We start from the raw sequence: 19,541 nt of genomic DNA, 5'->3' as shown, positions 1-19,541 counted from the left end.
ATCTCTGCCACAGTAGGTCTGGTACTCATTCTGTAAGAAATATGGTTCTCAACCCTCTTTGGAAAGTGATCTCATCATCATCATCATCATCGTCATCGTCAGCAGCAGCCCTGAATGAAGTACAGTGTATGTTTTCGGAATCTTTAGGAGAATTGTTGAGCAGAAAGAGTGTTGTAAGTGGCAGATGTAATTTGCAACAGGTGACATAGGTAAGGGGGGGACAACCCAAGGAGGGTTTTGTAAATGAGCATGAACCAGTGCATATTGCGACGGGTGTGCAGGGCTGGCCAGTTGACGGAGGAGTAAAGGGTGCAGTGGTGAGTGTTGAAAGGGGTGGCAAACCGGATAGCAGAGTGGTAGAGGACATCAAATTTGTGAAGTGAGGTCTTACATGCAGATCTGTAGACTATGTCACCATAATCAAGCATTTGGAGTATTGTCATTTGAATCAGAGTGAGTTTAGCATAGGAAGTGAAGGTAGAGCGCATTCTGTACAAGACGCCGAGTTTGGATTTGACCTTAGACTGTAATCTGGTGATGTGGTGAGAGAAAGACAGAGTGCTGTCTATAGCCAGATCCCCAAGTAGGGTGGTTAAAGGTGGTGATGTCGCAGCCAGTGGGGGTTGCAGTAGAGCCCCTCCTCCCAAACCACATGACCTTGGTCTTGCTGGTGTTAATCAGGAGGTTTAGGGAGGAAAAGGCCTGCTGGACCTTACGGAAGCTATCCTGGAGGTGTGTATGCCTTCTACGACGGAACTGCGTTTCCGCGTTCGAGTTTTGCGCTCTGATTGGCCAGGTCATGTGACATGTGCGCCAATCGTGGGACAGCAAGTTCTGCGCCTATTTCCGGGTCTAACAGCCTGCAAACTACCTGGCGTTCTATCGCCATGCTCTAAGACAAACTCTAACCTTAACCAACTTCAAAAGAGTGCCTAAGCTTAACCGTCGGAATCAGGGCAGGCGTTCTATCGCCATGCTCTAAGACAAACTCTAACCTTAACCAACTTCGAACGAGCGCCTAAGCTTAACCAGTGTAGAAACTTGCGGTCCCACGATTGGGCGTACATGTCACATGACCAGAAATTACCTGGCCAATCAGAGACGCGGAAACGCAGTTCTGTTGTAGAAGGCATTCAGGCATCCTGGAGTGAGGTGAGAGAAGTTGTTAAAGTTAAATGTTATGTATGATTGCAAGTAACTGTCTAACTGTGTCTAACTGTTTCCACAAGAGGGCGCTATAGGCGGAGCTGCTAATGCTGCCGCCAGGTAATAGGTATAAAAGGAGATGTTAACTCCCCCTCTGTCTCTTCCTCCGTCGCTCTCACAAGAGAAGGACTCTAATGTACTGTTGGGTGCAATGTGAAATAAACTACGCCGTTTAATGGCTAAAGAGAGAAACCATGTCTCATGAACATATTATTGTCGCCCCATAGCTGACTCTGTCAACAGAAGAGTTTATAACAGAGTATGCAATATAATTTATATAAATGGAGAAGAGTGTGGGGGCTAGGATCTGTCAGTCACACAGTCTGAGGTTAGGATCTGTCCTTGTCTCTGTGTTGCACAGTCGGACAGTCTGAGGTTAGGATCTCTCTCTCTCTCTCTCTCTCTCTCTCTCTCTCTCTCTCTCTCTCTCTCTCTCTCTCTCTCTCTCTCTCTCTCTCTCTCTCTCTCTCTCTCTCTTTCTCTCTCACTCACTCACTCACACTCTCCAGAGACGGACTGCCATCTTCTTCTTTTACTGTACTCGGCTGTATGGGCTGGCTGCAGGGCTCAGACGGATTCTTCCTCTCTCCTCGCCGTGCTTTGGCTGCTGCCTCTGACTTTCCCGCACTGCCAGCCAGCCTGTATGCAATGTAAGAGAATCTCCAGATTCAGATACAATTAACACAAACAGTTCCAAAGATATAACATTTTTCTTGGCATATTTGCACACTGCTAACAAAGTACTGGGTCCATGTCCGTTGTCTCTTCTTCGGAATGGATTTGGTGGCAGCTGTCATTTCTGCCCATCTCCGTCATCGAAACTGGAGACTCCCCTCTGACTAAATGTTATTTTTTTTTCACACAGCATGGGAAATAATACAGCCGGACTATCTAACAATAATTAACATAATACAAGTCGTATTTTGGTTTTGTATATAAGGAGACGGATAGAGAAGATTTCAAAGCACTCAAAATTGCCAATATCTCAATTTCGAATTCCGCAACATTTAGCTTTTTTGGAGGCTGATCTCTGAGAAGAATCAATGCTGTCTGTCTATAAAAGTGGAGAAGCATTTTAACGGGGAAAAAGAAGAAATGTCTGGTGAAGCAGTGTGTGAGATATGAGTTGTAACCACAAAGGGAAGAAGACATCCAGGTGTGTAAAACATGCATGAAGAAACCCCCACTGGGGAAGGAGCTAGGAGACCTTAACATCCAGCTAGAGTTAGAATGATGAGGAGGAGCTCTTGGGGTGAGCACAGAGGGAAAGAGAGAATTCTCTTGACATGTCCAGAAGATAAAAGTTGATAAAGGGGCAAGAGGAAGACCAAGAAGCTGCCGCGCAGATGTCTTCCACAGAGAACCTTCTGAGAAGAGCAGAGGCAGATACTTCCCATGTAGAGGGGGCTCTTGACACCGACTGGTGTATTCAAGTTTCAAGTTTCTTTAATAGTTGTCATACAGAAGTACAGAATACTTTTATACAAAATGCTTCTTACTGTTACGCTCCAGAGACTGTGCTAGACAAGATAAGTATGAAATAAAATAGTATAGCATGTAAAATAGAAGTAAAAATAGAGGTCACAGTGTTCAGTATAGACATATGTACAATGTTCGATGCAGAATAGAAGTAACTGAGTTACCATACAATATACAATATACTATGCAATGTACTAATATACAATACTATATAGTGCCAAGCAGAAATGGGATGAGGTACAATTGAGGTACAATTTACAGTAAGGTGTACGAGTTGTAGTGCAAATCCTTTACCAATAAATATAAAGTGTGTTTAGGTGATCTAAAGTGTGGAGAGTGGGTGCTGCAGTGTGTTGTTTGTTTAAAGTGAGTGTGTGCGTGTGGATGTGTGTGCTGTGTGCATTTGATGGTTGTTGCATAGTGTTTATTGTTCGTTGAGCAGCCTGATGGCCTGGGGATAGAAGCTTCTTCTGAGTCTTTCTGTGCTCGCCTTGAGACTCCGGTATCGCTTGCCTGACCGCAGCAGTTCAAAGAGGCAGTTGTTTGGGTGGCTGGAGTCCTTGATGATTCTCTTAGCCTTACCCCTGCACCGCTTGTTGTAAATGTTCTGGAGGGTGGGAAGCCCCCCTCCAATTGTGCGTTCGGCTGAATGTGTCACTCTCTGTAGTCTGCTTCGGTCTTGTGCAGTGCTATTCCCAAACCAGGAGGTGATGTTGCCAGTCAGGATGCTCTCTATTGTACATGAGTAGAAGTTCTTAAGGATCTTCTGACTGACTTGGAACTTCCTTAGGCGCCTGAGGAAGTAGAGGCGTTGTCGTGCGTTCTTCACAACACTGTCAATGTGTGTGGTCCATGTCAAGTCCTCGGATATGTGGGCTCCGAGGTACTTAAAACTGTTCACTCTCTCAACCTGTGCCCCGTCGATGCTGAGGGGGCTGTAGTCCCTGACCCCCGACCTCCTAAAGTCCACAATCATCTCCTTTGTTTTGCTGACGTTCAGGGAGAGGCTGTTCTCCTGGCGCAGCCTGTAGCGTCTCCTCTGACCTCGCGAGACTACCGGAGTGCTCTTGATTCTTTGTTTATATTTTGGTGAAAGAAAGATGGCCGCATGATCAGACTTCCCGAAGCCACCCTTGAATTGCGAGTAACAGTGGTCTAAAATGTTACCGCCTCTGGTGTTACAAGTCACATGCTGATAGAAGTCCGGCAATACCTTTCTCAGATTGGCGCTATTGAAATCACCCACAACCACAATAGCAGCGTCAAGGTTCGCTGACTGGAGTTTGTTTACCTCATCGTGGAGCCTGGAGAGCGCGTCACCAGTGTTTGCTTGCGGTGGAATATACACTCCGACCAGGATGATCGACGTTAGCTCCCTCGGGAGGAAGAAAGGTCGACACTTGATGGATATATATTCCAGGTTGGGGGAGCAGTTGTTCGAAAGTTCCTTCACGTTGGCTGGATCGCTCCAATTGTTGTTCAACATGAAGGCTATTCCACCTCCACGCTGTTTGCCGGATTCTACTGTTCTATCCTTGCGGTGAATGAAGAAGTGTTTGGCCGGTTGGATGGCGTGGTCTGGGACGTCCGGCGTCAACCACGTCTCGGTGAAGCAGAGAACATTGCAGTCTCTAACGTCTCTCTGGAATTGAATCCTTGCTCTGATGTCATCTAGTTTATTGTCTATTGATTGTACATTGGCTAGCAATATACTGGGTAGCGGCATTCGGTGTCGCCTGGTTCTCAATCTGTTACGGACTCCAGCTCTCTTCCCTCGCCGCCTGGATCCTTTGTTCCTTGGGTCGAGGTCAGGCCCTGATGTTCTCAAGATCTCAACAGGCCATTGTTGTGGTTCAGAGAGCTGATCCAGAGAGTAATCCAGTTGGTACATTTCCCGTAATCCTATGTCTATGAGTGACTGACGGTCATACACATTAAATGCACCAACAGTTGGTACAAACAAAACTCTTAAAACTATAAATATTAACAAAAGTAAGCACAGTCTCGATGGAGCGCACAGACAGGCAGCCGGTCATTGCGGCGCCATCTTATTAATAGCCTGTATACCGTATATCTTTATTCGGCATGCAGTATTCGGCATGCAGTGACACACACATGCGATGGGTGGCACACACACAGGAACACACACACATGCAATTTTAGTTGGGTCGCTGATGCGATTGAGTCTCAGCACTTGACCCATCCCGTCGTCCTTCCCCTCAAGGGCAGCCGGAAGCAGACAGGGCGTCGGCGAGGTACCGCGCCCCAGGGACCAGTCCAAGTGCTCCTGTCCATCTTCGTCAGGGACGCGACAGCGTTAGCGATCTGTTGTGCATGTTTTTCCATTGGGTTTATCTTATCGGGGGGGGGGGGGGGGGACTCTTGTGAGCACGGGGAGAACATGCAAACTCCACACAGAAAGCCCCGGGAGACCCCACCTGGGTACCTGGCAACACGGAAACCTGGTCCCCAAGCTGGAATCGAACCCTGGACCTTCTAGCTGTGAGGCGGCAGTGTTAACCACTACACCACCGTGCCGCCGCGATAACTGTCCACCTTGGACTTTTTAGCCTCTGGGACATTCCAGAGGGAGCTAGGAGACGGGGTGGGCATATCGCAGCCATCCATCAGCGGTGACCTCTAGCGGGTCATGGATGGAATCATATAACTGGCCACAAAATACATCCAATTCCCATATACTGAACAACAACAGTCAAGAGAGGATTCCAACACCATCGGCGCAATTGACTGCACGCAAGCCACCCTCTCCACAGAAAGCAATACCACTCCATCAATGTTAAAATCATCTGCGACACCCAGACTTGTTTTATTAGGAGATTGTGGATATGCGCTGGCCCCCTGGATGATGACCCCATGCACCAACCCCAGACGGAGCAGGAGGTGGCCTACAATGAGAGCCACGCTGACACACCTCAGACAACCCTGTGTCTCCTCCAGTGGCCAGCATCTCTCTCCTGTGTTTTGTGATTCTTTTTTTGGACTCTGATTTAACATGAGCCCATTTATTTTTCACTTAAGCCACTGTGCGCTCCTCTCCTGACACCACGTTAAGCTCGCCGGTTATCTCGTCCCATGCCACCTTTTTTTGGGTGGCCTTGTACCTGTATTGACACTACTAAATAAGATGTCATGTTCTACTCCTTACAACAGTTAGGTCTGCGTTTACGGTAAACCATGCACCATGTATATACCATGTGGTGGGACTCCATTAAAAATGTTATCAAATTAATTCGAGACTTTATAGTTAATTAATCGAAATTAATCACATTTTAATCGCATATCAATATTTGATGCAAAAAGCAAAATGTTGGTATACGAGTGAATCAATGAAAATACATTATACATACGTTTAAGCAGCAAACTCCTGTTTATTAGCTACTACACAGACCAACAGATCAATGCAATTTTTTATCAACGTGCAGTAATTTTTGGAATTATATATATATATATACCGTATATATATAGTGCAAAGGACCTTTTGTAAACTCAAGCACTTTCGAGGCAAAAGTAAAACGCAGTACTTTCAAGTACATTACAGAGCAGTTGACCATTGGGGTGGAAACAAATCTTGATTGATCTAAATTTCTCTTATTTTTTTTCAGTAATCTGTATGAACAAAACAGACTAAGAAAAAGTTATTTGCGATTTTTTATAATTTATACTTATAGCACATGCATGAGTCTGGTCTCCTTTGAAAGGTAACATTCTTACACAATAAAGTAAAATCACTTTGAGTGCTAATGAAATAGAGTAACAGAGGTTTGAACACACTGAAGTAAAAGTTTTGGGTACTCACATGTCTGTTTAGTGGTTGCCAGATGCCTGTTTTTAAGTTCCAGCTGAGAGGTAGGAGCTGGAAAACATGTAGTACAGGTCTTAAGTAGTACAGGTCCAAAGTTTATAAAAAATCCCACGGAAAAGTAGTATTCCACAAAGGATTTTGTAACGTGTGTGCTGCAGAAATTCAGCGTGAAAATACTAAATGGCCGTCCACTTCCATTAATTCAGACTAGGGATGTCCGATATTATCGGCCTACCGATATTGGCATTAAAATGTGATATCGGAAATTATCGGTCTCGGTTTAAAGAAATAATAATAATAATATTTTTTTTATTTTTATTTATTTATTTTTTTTACTTAATTTTTTAGCGTTTATCGCTTTTTCTGGTCAAGCATGACCGACAGAAACAGGTTGAAATGGGATGTAGAGCAGGGGAAGACACTTTGAGAAAATACGGCGGGTCCGGGAATCGAACTCGTGTACCCCAGATCCGTGACGAGCACGGTTTTCCCCGACGCAGAAATAACGCTGAGATATGCGGTGAGCTACGGTAGCTCCCCTTATTATTTTTTTTCATTTATTTAACCTTTATTTACCCAGGCAAGCAAGTAAGAACACATTCTGATTTTTTTTATTGTCAAAAGTATGCATAATATTGTGTTAATTCCACGACAAGAGATATGTAATGTTAATTACCTGAAATTATTCGGTTTTTTGGGGGGGGAAACCCTGCATATATCGGTATCGGTTGATATCGGTATCAGAAATTAAGAGTTGGACAATATCGGTATATCGGTATCGGTAAAAAAGCCAATATGGAACATCCCTAATTCAGACGCAAGTCAAAACACTCGTCAGCACGGCTTGTCAAATGACGCCGGATGTTTCGTCTTGTAACTCGAGAATGGAATCACGCAATAGGTTGAGTGGGGTGACGAACGGCAGCAAATTCAATTTTCCAACAATGTATTGGTTGATCGGCGAAAACGCAGCCCGGAGCCGACAGACGAGAGCAAAGTGCCGCAAAATTACTTGTTTGGACAGCAGCCTCTGAATCTCGACAGGGATGACGTTGCTGTTGTATCTGACAGTGCGGTTTGATTGCAGCTGCAAATTGCAAGGGGTTTTGGCCCCCAGTGTTAGCGTTCTAGCCATACTGATGGGGGACACTTTTCTCACAATACTGTGCAGAATTTGGTTAGCTATGAACTTGTGGGTGAAGATGTGTGGGTCCCTACCACCGTGAGCTGCTTCTGAACCCATGGGGGACCACCTCACTCTGGGCACTGGTATCCCCAACACCTCAGTGATAAGCACCACTTCCACGGAATACTGTGTGTCGACCCTATGGTGTGAATGTAAGGCTCGCAGCACTCTTGCCAGGACAAAGAGTGCAGATCTGATTGAGGATCACTGGCAAGAGACAGCCACAGTGGGTGTGGTCTGCATGAGAACCATGTTGGTTGAACTGAATGCCAGCCCATCTGTAAACTAGCTAGCACCGCAAGATTTTGATTTGATTTGATTTTATTTTATTAGGGATCCCCATTAGCTGGTGCGATAGCAACCAGCTAGTCTTCCTGGGGTCCACACACAAAAAAACACACAAAAACAATCACTATTGCAAAAAACAAAATTATTAAAAGTCAGTACACACAATGCATAATGAACCTACTGTAACAATTAATATAGCTAAAATTACATTAGTGTAAAACAAAAACAAAAAATTACTTTACAGTGTTAAAAACAATTTAAAAACAATTTAAGATTCTTTTTAAAAGTGAATCTACTGTAAATGCAGCAGAGGTTCCGAGGCAGGCCATTCCACAGAGTTAATGCTCTAAAAATAAAAGATCTCCCCAGAGCGCTGGTTCTAGGACCTGGCAATTCAAGCTGCCCACTACTGGAACCTCTAGTGTAATGCTCGTGCACAGTATTACTAAAAATAATCTGATTATGTATAAAAACAGGAGTCTTACTGCTCATGACCAACTTGAACAGCACAAGTATATTAAAAGACAATCTATTTTCAACGTTAAGCCAAGAGAGGCGGGCATGCATACGGCTCACATTAGACCTTAGTGAGGAGCCCAGTACCAACCGTGCTGCCCTGTTCTGGACCACCTGGAGCTTCCTGAGGTCACCACTGGCAGCAGATGACCACATCGCAGAGCAATAGTCAAGATGACATAAAACTAAACTTTGCACTATCTGACATAAAAGGGGACGGGCAACAAAAGAAGCACATTTTCTGGAAATACCAATTGCTCTTCCCATTTTTAAAACAATATAATTAATATGCTGAGACCAAGACAGAGTGCAATCCAGCATCACTCCAAGGACAGGAGCTGCGCTGTGACTCTGGTGATATGGGCAGCTCTACCTACACTGAGAATGCTGTGGGCAAGAAACAACCAAACTGTATTGGCATTTGGGTGTGACTGTTACCTCAGGGGCAGAGAGGGGGAGGTATGGCTTAGTTGTCGATAGGAATATGCTCTTTCCTGGAAGTTGCAACTGCGTTGGATCGAATGCTTTCTTTTTTGTTTATTGACAAAGTCAAAAACATGATAAACTAGAAAGGTGTGCTCAGTGGAGGGCAAATCTCCACAAGGCGGCACGATATGTCATTGGAATTTCTATGACGAATATCTGTTAGATTGTGACTATTCTCAAGGTATTCATCATTTTGGATTATGCAATTATAAGAAGGCTATGGGGGAAAGGGATATAATAAAGGATTCTGATAGCTGTGCATCACTCACATACACAAATCACAAAGGTTCACTGAGCTGATCTGAATAGTATATCACTGCTGTGAAGCTGCCTGCGTACATACCGACATGTGCGCCACAGTGCAATGTTCTCCAACTAATACTAAGGTAAATATTTAAGTAGTATATGATGAACATGACAATAATGATTTATGTGTATATATGATAAACATGAAGTTCATTATTTAAGTTATAGAACATTGGTTATACCTTTATACTTCTTCCTACTTCTTTTCAGACATGAATGTTTATTTATTTGTTCATGGAGAATTTGCTTTATATGTTTACTGTTAATTTTATTGGTTATTATTTTTTGTCTTATTATATCTTTAATTCAATGTCCCACCGAATGTCCCTCGTTGCAATAATGAATTAATGTATTCCCAAATAAAATGAAAAAGGCAAAGGTCATCCCAGTCTACAAAGCACGCAATAAACAACACTTCACAAACTACAGACCAATTTCCTTGCTCTCACAGTTCTCAAAAGTACTGGAGAAATTATTTGTGGACAGGTTGGATCACTTTGTAGAAAATAATAACTTACTAACTGAGAACCAATACGGGTTTAGAGCCAACAGATCTCCCTCAATGGCATTGATTGAATTAACTGAAGAAATAATAACAAACATAGATACAAAGTTGTACACAGTTGGAGTCTTTGTAGACTTAAAGAAGGCCTTTGACACAATAGATCACAAAATCCTTATAAGGAAAATGGTCAAATATGGCTTCAGAGGGGTTGTGTCAGTGGCGGCTGGCCGATAGGGGCGCTAGAGCGCCGCCCTCCCTGGTTAACACTTTCAGTGCCACCAGGGGGCGCACGACTTAGTGCTTGAATGCCACCATCGGCGCCAATGTTAACGTTAATATCGCCTAATCTATGTTTTAAATTATGGCTATGTGTCTAATCTGCCCGTCGCTTATCAAAGAATCATTTTCCAGTCAGTGTTGTCAAGGCAGATTGGTTTTTTATCGCTTCATTTCCGTTTGAGAGCAGTTAGAAAAGCCCCCGTTTTGATATAAAAAACAGCTCATTCTGGAGCATTCTATGAAAATCGTCTTTTAGTGGAATATTCCACAACGTTGATATTCGTCTGCCTTTTTATGAATCGTTTTCAAATAAACGCTAGATGATCAATATTATACGTGCACGCAAGCACATTACGGCCGCGCACGGATAATCGCCTCGTTGATTTCCTCTCGGACTTTGTATCCGTCGCAGCCAATCAGTGCGTAACGCGCTGTGCGTTGAAATATGATGTATTATGATGGAAGCCGGGCGCTTTTCCAAGCGATCTATTATCATCTAAGCAAGCAGCGTCGAGACTTTCCGTAGCCGCATTTCTCGGAGACGCTCTCTGATTGGCCGACGCCAGTATTTTCCGTAGCCGCATTTCTCGGAGACGCTCTCTCTGATTGGCCGACGCCAGTTTCTGTTTAGGAAGTTAGTTAGTTAGTTACTCGATGCTGTTGTGTTGTGATGCAGTCACTCTGGACAGTGGATATACATCGACAACAACAGTCTGGGACTGTGGGACAGTGGACATTATACACTTTCGGAAACCGAAAGAAGACATTTCACAAAACAGCCTATATCTTCATCAAACGTACTCTGATTATCCTAACACTGATAACATAGAGTCCTTACCTGACATCAGATGGTATCCAACTGGTATATTCCAATTCCTGATCACCATTCGAAAAAATCTATACGTGTATGGATCCAACGCGATACTGTAGAACTCCATGATCAGCGGGGATCTGAGGTTCCAGAATGAACTGTGGTAACCCCGGCTGGATCAGTGGACTGGAAAATGTGGAGTACCGGATTTTTTTCCCCATTCATTTTCATTGAGTCCATTCCAAAATCACTTATGTCATCTGGGAGACGACAGGGGGCGCTTTTTTCCACAGTGATCGCCGGCGCCGCTCGGCTATACTCGGGTAGGCTCGGGTGATGCAATAATTTTTCAGATCGCTAAAAAAAAAAAATCCGAGAAATCTCGTGAGTGGCATTCAACGTCACTATTAAAAACCCGAGATATCTCGTGAGTGGCACTCAAAGTGTTAATAAAAAAAATAAAAGTATGATACTGTATTGTACGTTATATCATATTACATTATATAATCATATTATAATTAATTTGTATATTATATTGAACTATATTTGCAGTATATACTATTATATTATGGTACTATATTATATTGTATATATCATGTACTATATATCTCATATCACATTATATATGTGCTGTATACACTATTATGTTATGTACTATATACTATTATATATACTATTATATACTGCAGGTATACTATACTGTAATGTGTACTATATGTGTGTACTGTAATGTGTACTATATGTATGTACTATGTATGAAAAAAAAAAAAACTTAATGTTTCAGGGGTAGGGCCCGACAAGCCTAGTGCTTCTCCCTAGCCCTTTTCGGACAATTGGACAATGCTGCAATAGCAGCTGGTAAAACTTTGGCGATTTATGGAATGACCGTTGTTATGTGTCCAAAGCCTGAAATAAAAAAAACAGAACTGAACTGAACTAGTAATTATTTGCAAAGTCAAGTCCCAAGTCTTTGAGGGGCAAGTCCAAGTCAAGACTCAAGTGTCTTATGGTTGTAATGAGCGTTCTATCAGGCTCTATCAATCTTCTTTTTATTTTTTTGGTTGGCTAAAAGATTTATATAGATTAACAGGAAAATATTGCTAACATTATTAGGCAGGCAATAATAACTGTTAGAGTTCAACCGTATTGTATAATTACACTGGGTCTCCAACTAATGACTAAAGTTTATAATCTAGTCTACTGTAAATTAACACGTCTCTCTCGCCTCTCAAACCCAGTGTAATGTAACCTAATAAGCCAGTAACATTACGTGGTCAACAATAAATCTGTAACCTTTCTGTAGCCGACATTAATAATTAACATTGTCTTTCTCTCAGTTTAGCATTAGCCAGCAGATGGTGGCAGCAGAACGTTGATGATTACCTGACCATTTTCATAGTCATAGTTTTCAACAAAAAACGAATCAATGAAACAGATTGATGAAACAGTACTGTATATCTGTATGTCATAAATGTCTTGATGAATTGAAAATGGGGGACCCTGGTGTAAACAAGACGAAAGCCTTTTTCTGCTCTGCATCCTCTTAACAAGTGTTTGTATTGCGCCATACTGTATTGTACCCATTCTGCAATCTGTTAACTCATTCTGCGCCAAACCCGAACTTTCTCGGGTTTCAAATCCAACCGTTGAGCGCCAAACCCGCGATAGTTCGAGTTTTTTCTAAACACTTGCGCGGACCTGCCTGTGGTCTCCCTGGCACCGCTGCCTATGTTATAATTGCAATGACGATCGAATCCCGACAGGTGGCAGTATCGCCTACCTTTTGAACTGGGTCTCTCAGTTGTCTTTCAGTGCCTCTGTACCTCCGGCTGCAGGAATCCCTTCCCCCTAAAAGTGAATCGGCACACAGCCACCCGTCGACCGATTTGCTCGCCTGAAACCTATTGTTTTTTGTATTATAGCCAGGCCCAATGCTCACAAGTAATGGCGATCGCGATGGAACTACTGGGATTCTTCATTTTGGAGTACCTTCTGACTAAGGTCTATTTTAGGTCTATTTTACCGAACCTAAAACATGCTTTTGGTAACGATCGCAGCTTCGTAAAACGACCCTTCCTCCCCCCTTGATGATTTTGTGAAGAAACATCTATATATGGTATATACCTTTTGATTTGGAAATAATATAGGTTTCAGGCGAGCAACCCGAACGATTTTCGCATTTGCATATAACACGTCATATCTCACTATCTAGAAAACGAGACTGGATTATTTTGAAACAGGGTGATGTTTAGCACAAACGAAAATATGTAGAAATTAACTGGTTTGTCAATGTTGGACTATAAATAGTGCCTGTCAAATGAGCCATACTATTGTCTCCATAGCTATAATATAGAATATACGATGGGTTCGCAAACATCGTGCAAATGGTCAATAACGCTGGCGCCAGGGAGTAAAGATGGGAAAACAGCGTGGCAGTCAATGAGTTAATAAAGTTTTCAATCAATCAATCAAGTTAACTACAAAGCTAGTAGCACGCTAACGTTAGATAACTGATGCCGAGCTAAACATGTTTGCTAACCATCCATATGCGCTAACATTAACTTTCACATTAGTGACTGACCTAACGTTATCGTTAACATAATAGTCCAGCAGCCTTTATTTGAACTGCAGACATTGCATTTAGCCATTCTTTTGTTTGGGCCTTGTGTGAAGTTATTATAGCCAAAGGTTATGACGAATGCCACAGCACCAAGAAGCGGCAGCTGACTACACTATGTTGATCCTACATTAGCTATAACATTAGAGCTTATCAATGCAATCAGTGCCACTGAACATCCCACCGGTTGATGCAACGTTATAGAGCCTTATGGTTAAAGGTTAAATAACACGCTAACATACAGCTATCCCAAAAACGCTGATTGCTCAGAATAAATACAAGCCACAAGCATCTTACCTTGAGCGTACACATCTGGACTAGAACAAAAGAACAGTGACGTGAAATGTCAATTGCAAAATGAAAATGCCAACAAAATGTTCCAAAAATGAATATTACACCCCGGCACAAATAGGTTGAATAGTGGATGGAATCTCAGGAACACAGATTGTTAACATTCAAATGCGGCAACAAGCAATGCTATTAGTTTGTCGTTCTAAACAGAAGTGTTTGTTTCAAGGCTGTGTAGTAGCATACTCCCTCAAACAGTGTAACTTCACAGCCTCCTGAATCTATTTCACCACCAACTGCTGTAGGGGTGGTGGACACAACTGCAGTAGGAGCGGTGCTGTGTTTCCCAGGCCTGGGATCACACCAGCGAGGAGCCCTTGATGAAAGGTGCCAGATTTTCCATGTCCTCCTCACGGTTGAGCATCTTTTTTCCTGCTGCCAGGAAAGCGGACCGTTAAGCAGAGAGCAGTGCAACGTCGTTGGCAGCAGTTGCACTCTGAGCCGCACAAGCAAAAGACCTGCCAGCCAGCTTGGCAAGCTGTTGGTGAAGCCACTGTTAGGGTTTTGGCTTTCTCTCCGGGTGCCAAACAGCATCCGGGCAGAAAAGCGAGACCAAAGGAGGATGCCTGTAGCTTGCTGTCCAATGTGGCCCTCGACTTGGGGCAAAAGCTTGGTAGGCGCTGACAGGAGCCTTGATAGCCAGCCGTCATACTAACTCAATTGGCAGAGTCAGCGGGTGGAAGTCGATCGGTGGTAATCTGGACGTTGTGGACAGCGACTCCTACAGGTCGGTTGGGGGACGCCTGCACAACAGAGACAGGAAATGGCGGGGATAGTGTGAGCCTCCCACACGTTACACCTCGCCAATGAGAGTCCGCGCTGGCAGGTGAAAAGATGTGACAGGCTGCCTCCTCATGTACTGGAGGGGACACGTGATGCAAGGCTTCTATCCTCCCTACAACCGGCCAATGGGGGGCATATGCGAGCAGCGTTCAAGACAGGGTGAATTGGCACAGTGGAATTGGGATGGGAGAAAAATAGAAAAAGAGGATAAAAAGTGGATAAAAAAAAAGAAACCCTGCAAAGCAGCAGGACCAGACTCTGTTTCTCCATCCACCCTGAATCACTGTGTCGACCAGCGGTCTCCGGTGTTCAACACCTCACTGGAGACATGCCGCGTGCCAGCCTGCTTTAAAACATCTACCATAATCCCTGTCCCCAAAAAGCCAAGGCCTAGTGGACTAAATGACTACAGACCTGTCGCCCTGACCTCTGTGGTGATGAAGTCTTTTGAGCGCCTTGTGCTTACACACCTCAAATCAATAACAGACCCTCTCCTGGACCCCCTGCAGTTCGCCTACGGAGCCAACAGGTCTGTAGACGATGCTGTCAACATGGCACTCCACTTTGTCTTCCAGCACCTGGACTCCGCAGGAACCTACGTCAGGATCCTGTTTGTGGATTTCAGCTCTGCCTTCAATACAATCATCATGGCCCTGCTACAGGACAAGCTCTCCCAGCTGAGCATGCCCTGGATCACAGACTTCCTGTCTGACAGGAAGCAGCATGTGAGACTGGGAAACCACACCTCAGACTCCCGGACCATCAGCACGGGTTCCCCCCAAGGCTGTGTTCTTTCCCCTCTTCTCTTCTCCTTGCATACCAACAGCTGCACCTCCAGTCACCAGTCCGTCAAGCTCCTGAAGTTTGCGGGCGACACCACCCTCATTGGACTCATCTCTGGTGGGGATGAGTCCGCCTACAGGTGGGGGATTGACCATCTGGTGACCTGGTGCAGCCAGAACAATCTGGAGCTCAACGCTCTTAAGACACTGGAGACAGTTGTGGACTACAGAAAGACCTCAGCCCCACTCAACCCCATCACCCTGTTTGACTCCCCAGTGGACACTGGGGAGTCCTTCCGCTTTTTGAGGACTATCATCTCTCATGACCTCAAGTGGGAGCTGAACATCAGCTCCCTCATCAAGAAAGCACAGCAGAGGATGTTCTTCCTGCGGCAGCTGAAGAAATTCAACCTGCCAAAGACGATGATGGTGCACTTTTACATAGCCATCATCGAGTCCATCCTTACCTCCTCCATCACAGTATGGTACACTGCAGCCACTGCCAAGGACAATGGCAGGCTGCAGCGTGTCATCCACTCTGCTGAGAAGGTGATCAGCCACAATCTGCCATCTCTCCAGGACCTGTACGCCTCCAGAACCCTGAAGCGTGCAGGTAAGATTGTGGCCGACCCCAACCACCCCGGCCACAATCTGTTTGAGTCACTCCCCTCTGGCAGGAGGCTGCGGTCCATCAGGGCCAAAACCTCACCCCACAAGAACAGTTTCTTCCCCTCTGCAGTGAGCCAATAACTGTACAGATACCGATATGCCTACTTTGTTTACTTGTTTATTGCACTATGTCGCTCTATTGGTTGGACTCTTATATTATATTATTACTTGTATTATGCATATCGTTGCGGGCGAGACCCCCCGCATTTCACTGTATACCTGTATGCCGTGACAAATAAAACTCTTGTATCTTGTATCTTGTATTGTTATTTTTATTCTAACTAGTCTATATACTTGACCACATCGTGCACAGTTGTACAGCCCGCGCCTATTTTTACTTGTATCTTTACTTATAATTATACTATATTATATTGTGCTTCTATTTACTTGAGTTTATATCCCATTTTATTGTATTCCACCTCTTTATTTTACAGTTTTATAGCCCTGGCCTATTTTTATTTCATAATTCTATTCTATTCTATTGTGCTTCTATCTTAATTTAGTTCCTATTTCATTTTATTTTATTCCACCTTTTTATTTCTTATCTGTCCGTTATTGTCTGTCCGTTAATGTCACACCGAAAACGACCAAATCAATTCCTTGTATGTGTCTACTACTTGGCAATAGAGACCTTTATGATCCTGAACTGATTATGATACACGTTTTGCTGGCATGCTCTGTTGAGACTATGGACACAGCATACTGATTAGACATTGTTGTCCCCCTTGGACACTATGTTGGTTTATTTGCATATTTACAGTATTACAGTTTAAATATATCCTTCAATATGGATTTTTTGGTCACAGACAATGTACAAAATCATAGCCAAGCTGTCTGGAAAGTGTGATACTATGCTACTAAAACAAACCCAAAGTAAATAGTTTGTAGAATAAGTGAAAAAAAAATCATCTCCAGGGTTAACAAGGATTTCTGACACAATACAGCTGGTTCTCTGCTCTTTTAAACCAAATCACCCATAGCTTCTTAAACAACCAATTGTATTGTTTGTGTTTATTTATTATTATATATTTCTTAACAAGGTAATGAGTCAAGAACGTCCTCTGTTAGGCATCTGGAAAATCCTTCAACAGGATTTCCGTTCCCCTGTGGTGTCAACACAAGACAAGTTATTGCCTAAGAGTTGCTCTTCAACCTCAGGATGATAAAGTCTCTGTCAGGAGGAATCAGATTAAGTTTGATCGCTGACCTCACATATGTTCCATTCAGGAAGTACATAACCGCCCTCTGCCGATGAATACTTTTATATTCCACCATCATCCCCTGATTTATTGAACAGAATATAAGTCAATGCACTTGTATTGCTAGTACGACATGGTTGCATGGCATACTGAAATGTTCTAACTTTATTGCTCTTCTGTTCTGTTAACAGGGACATAAAGGTCATGCGGGTCCCTCCGGTCTCCCAGGAGAACCTGTGAGTACTTCCTCCTCTGCCTTCATCTCTCCTCTGTGATATTTCTCTCGACATGCCCTAAATGAAAAGTCAATTATCATCTCTTTCCACGATGTCTTTATCAGGGTTGAACCATCAGCTGCCACCGCAATTAAAATAAAACTAAACAAAGAAAAAAAAACAATATAAGGAAAGAAAAAGGATTGGCCAGTTCTCTGTGGTTTTCTGTAACACCATCCCTCTTCTGTTTCTGTTTGACACTGCTGACTAATCCCACTACGTTAAAACATCTGGTCACACTGTGCTGTATCCAACACTATGTTTACCCAACGAAGCAAAGAGCTACGTCTCCGCTGTCAAAAGAGATAGCTCCCTAAATATTCAACGGGGGGGGGGGGGGGGAGACAAAGAGACATAAAGACGGTAAAGCCTGAATGCGTAGAGTTGCAATAGATGGAGGAGGAGAGTCTCTCTCTCTCCACATGAGAACATTACCGCTCGGGGGGGAAGGGAATCTGGGCGGGAGGAGAGGGATTTTTTGGCAAGGGTACAAGTGGGCCAAATAGTCTGGACACTCTCTAGGTCACTCCTCTCTCAGATTCCTCCCTAGTATGAATACGGCACACTATCACTGGGAAGAATGTGTTGTGTCACAACATGGGGGAGAGCCCCTCGTCTGTCTAGTGAAGTTGCATTCCTGACCGCATGAAAATAACTAAACCATACAGCTAGTTTGTTGCAGACATTGCAACAGCCACTAATATTGGCAATAATTTTGTCACTACTAGTACTACTGTACTTCTACTTCTACTACTACTATTACTACTACCACTACTACTACTACTACTACTACTACTACTACTACTACTACTACTACTACTACTACTACTACTACTACTACTACTACTACTACTACTACTACTACTACTACTACTACTACTACTGCTAATACTACTACTACAACACTACTACTACTACTACTACTACTACTACTACTACTACTACTACCACTACTACTACTACTACTACTACCACTACTACTACTACTACTACTACTACTACTACTACTACCACTACTACCACTACTACTACTACTACTACTACTACTACTACTACTACTACTACTACTACTACTACCACTACTACCACTACTACTATTACTACTACTGTTACTACTACTACTACAGCTACTATTTGCTACTGTTACTTTTTACTACTGCTACCTTTATTACTGCGCCTATATTACTACTACTAAATCCTACTAATCCTACTACTACCTTTACCACTACTGCTTTGACTACTACTACTACTATTCTACTACAACTGCTCCTACTGTTACTGCGACCACCACTATGTCTGCTTTAAGATACTGGTTCTCTGTTGCTCTTAAAAAGCGATCTCATATGATGACATTAATGTTTGGCCTCCCCAGTAAACTGAAAAAACATAAACATATAATTACTGCGGTAGGATTTCATTATGCAAACACACTATAATTTCTTACATACCATCATTAAGCAACCACATTTTATTCTTCCCATACATTTAGAAGTAAACACTAGTAAAGGGACCCATTTGAATTGCTTCCACACAATGGGAGAGGTGACTCATGTAGATTGTGGTGCGTTGATGAGCACAGACATATTAAAGCAAAGGCGAGCGTACAGTAGTCAGACACTATGTGAAGTGGTCAGTGCGTGAGAGAGGCCCACCTACTATAGAAACGCTGTATTGTTGGATCATTATTGAACATTATTATGGATCAAAATTCAGAGTGTTGTTTGTGTTCATTCAGGAGCCAGAGACAGTAAAGGACCTGTTTCCCTTATCCCTCTTTCCTTCTCTCTCTCTATGTCTGTTTGTCTCTCTCTCTCTCTATGTCTCTCTCTATGTCTCTCTCTATGTCTCTCTCTATGTCTGTCTCTCTCTCTCTTTCTCTCTGTCTCTCTCTGTCTCTCTCTGTCTCTCTCTCTCTGTCTTTCTCTCTCTCTCTCTCTCTCTCTCTCTCTCCTCTCTCTCTCTCTCTCTCTCTCTCGCTCTCTC

The 19,541-nt window shown here is 43.4% G+C and overlaps 1 protein-coding gene across 1 annotated transcript in view; it reads left to right on the top strand.

Annotated features, from left to right (window-relative positions):
• Positions 1-19,541, top strand: part of col27a1b (collagen, type XXVII, alpha 1b) — a 191,350-nt gene that overhangs the window by 74,174 nt on the left and 97,635 nt on the right. The window contains exon 8 of the mRNA XM_084308104.1: positions 17,475-17,519. Coding sequence (XP_084164230.1) covers positions 17,475-17,519 — 45 coding nt within the window. The remainder of the gene's footprint in view (positions 1-17,474; positions 17,520-19,541) is intronic.

The sequence above is a fragment of the Notolepis coatsorum genome (assembly GCF_963971535.1).
Source record: "Notolepis coatsorum genome assembly, chromosome: 2".
NCBI lineage: Eukaryota > Metazoa > Chordata > Actinopteri > Aulopiformes > Paralepididae > Notolepis > Notolepis coatsorum.
This window is presented reverse-complemented; position numbering and strand designations above follow the sequence as displayed.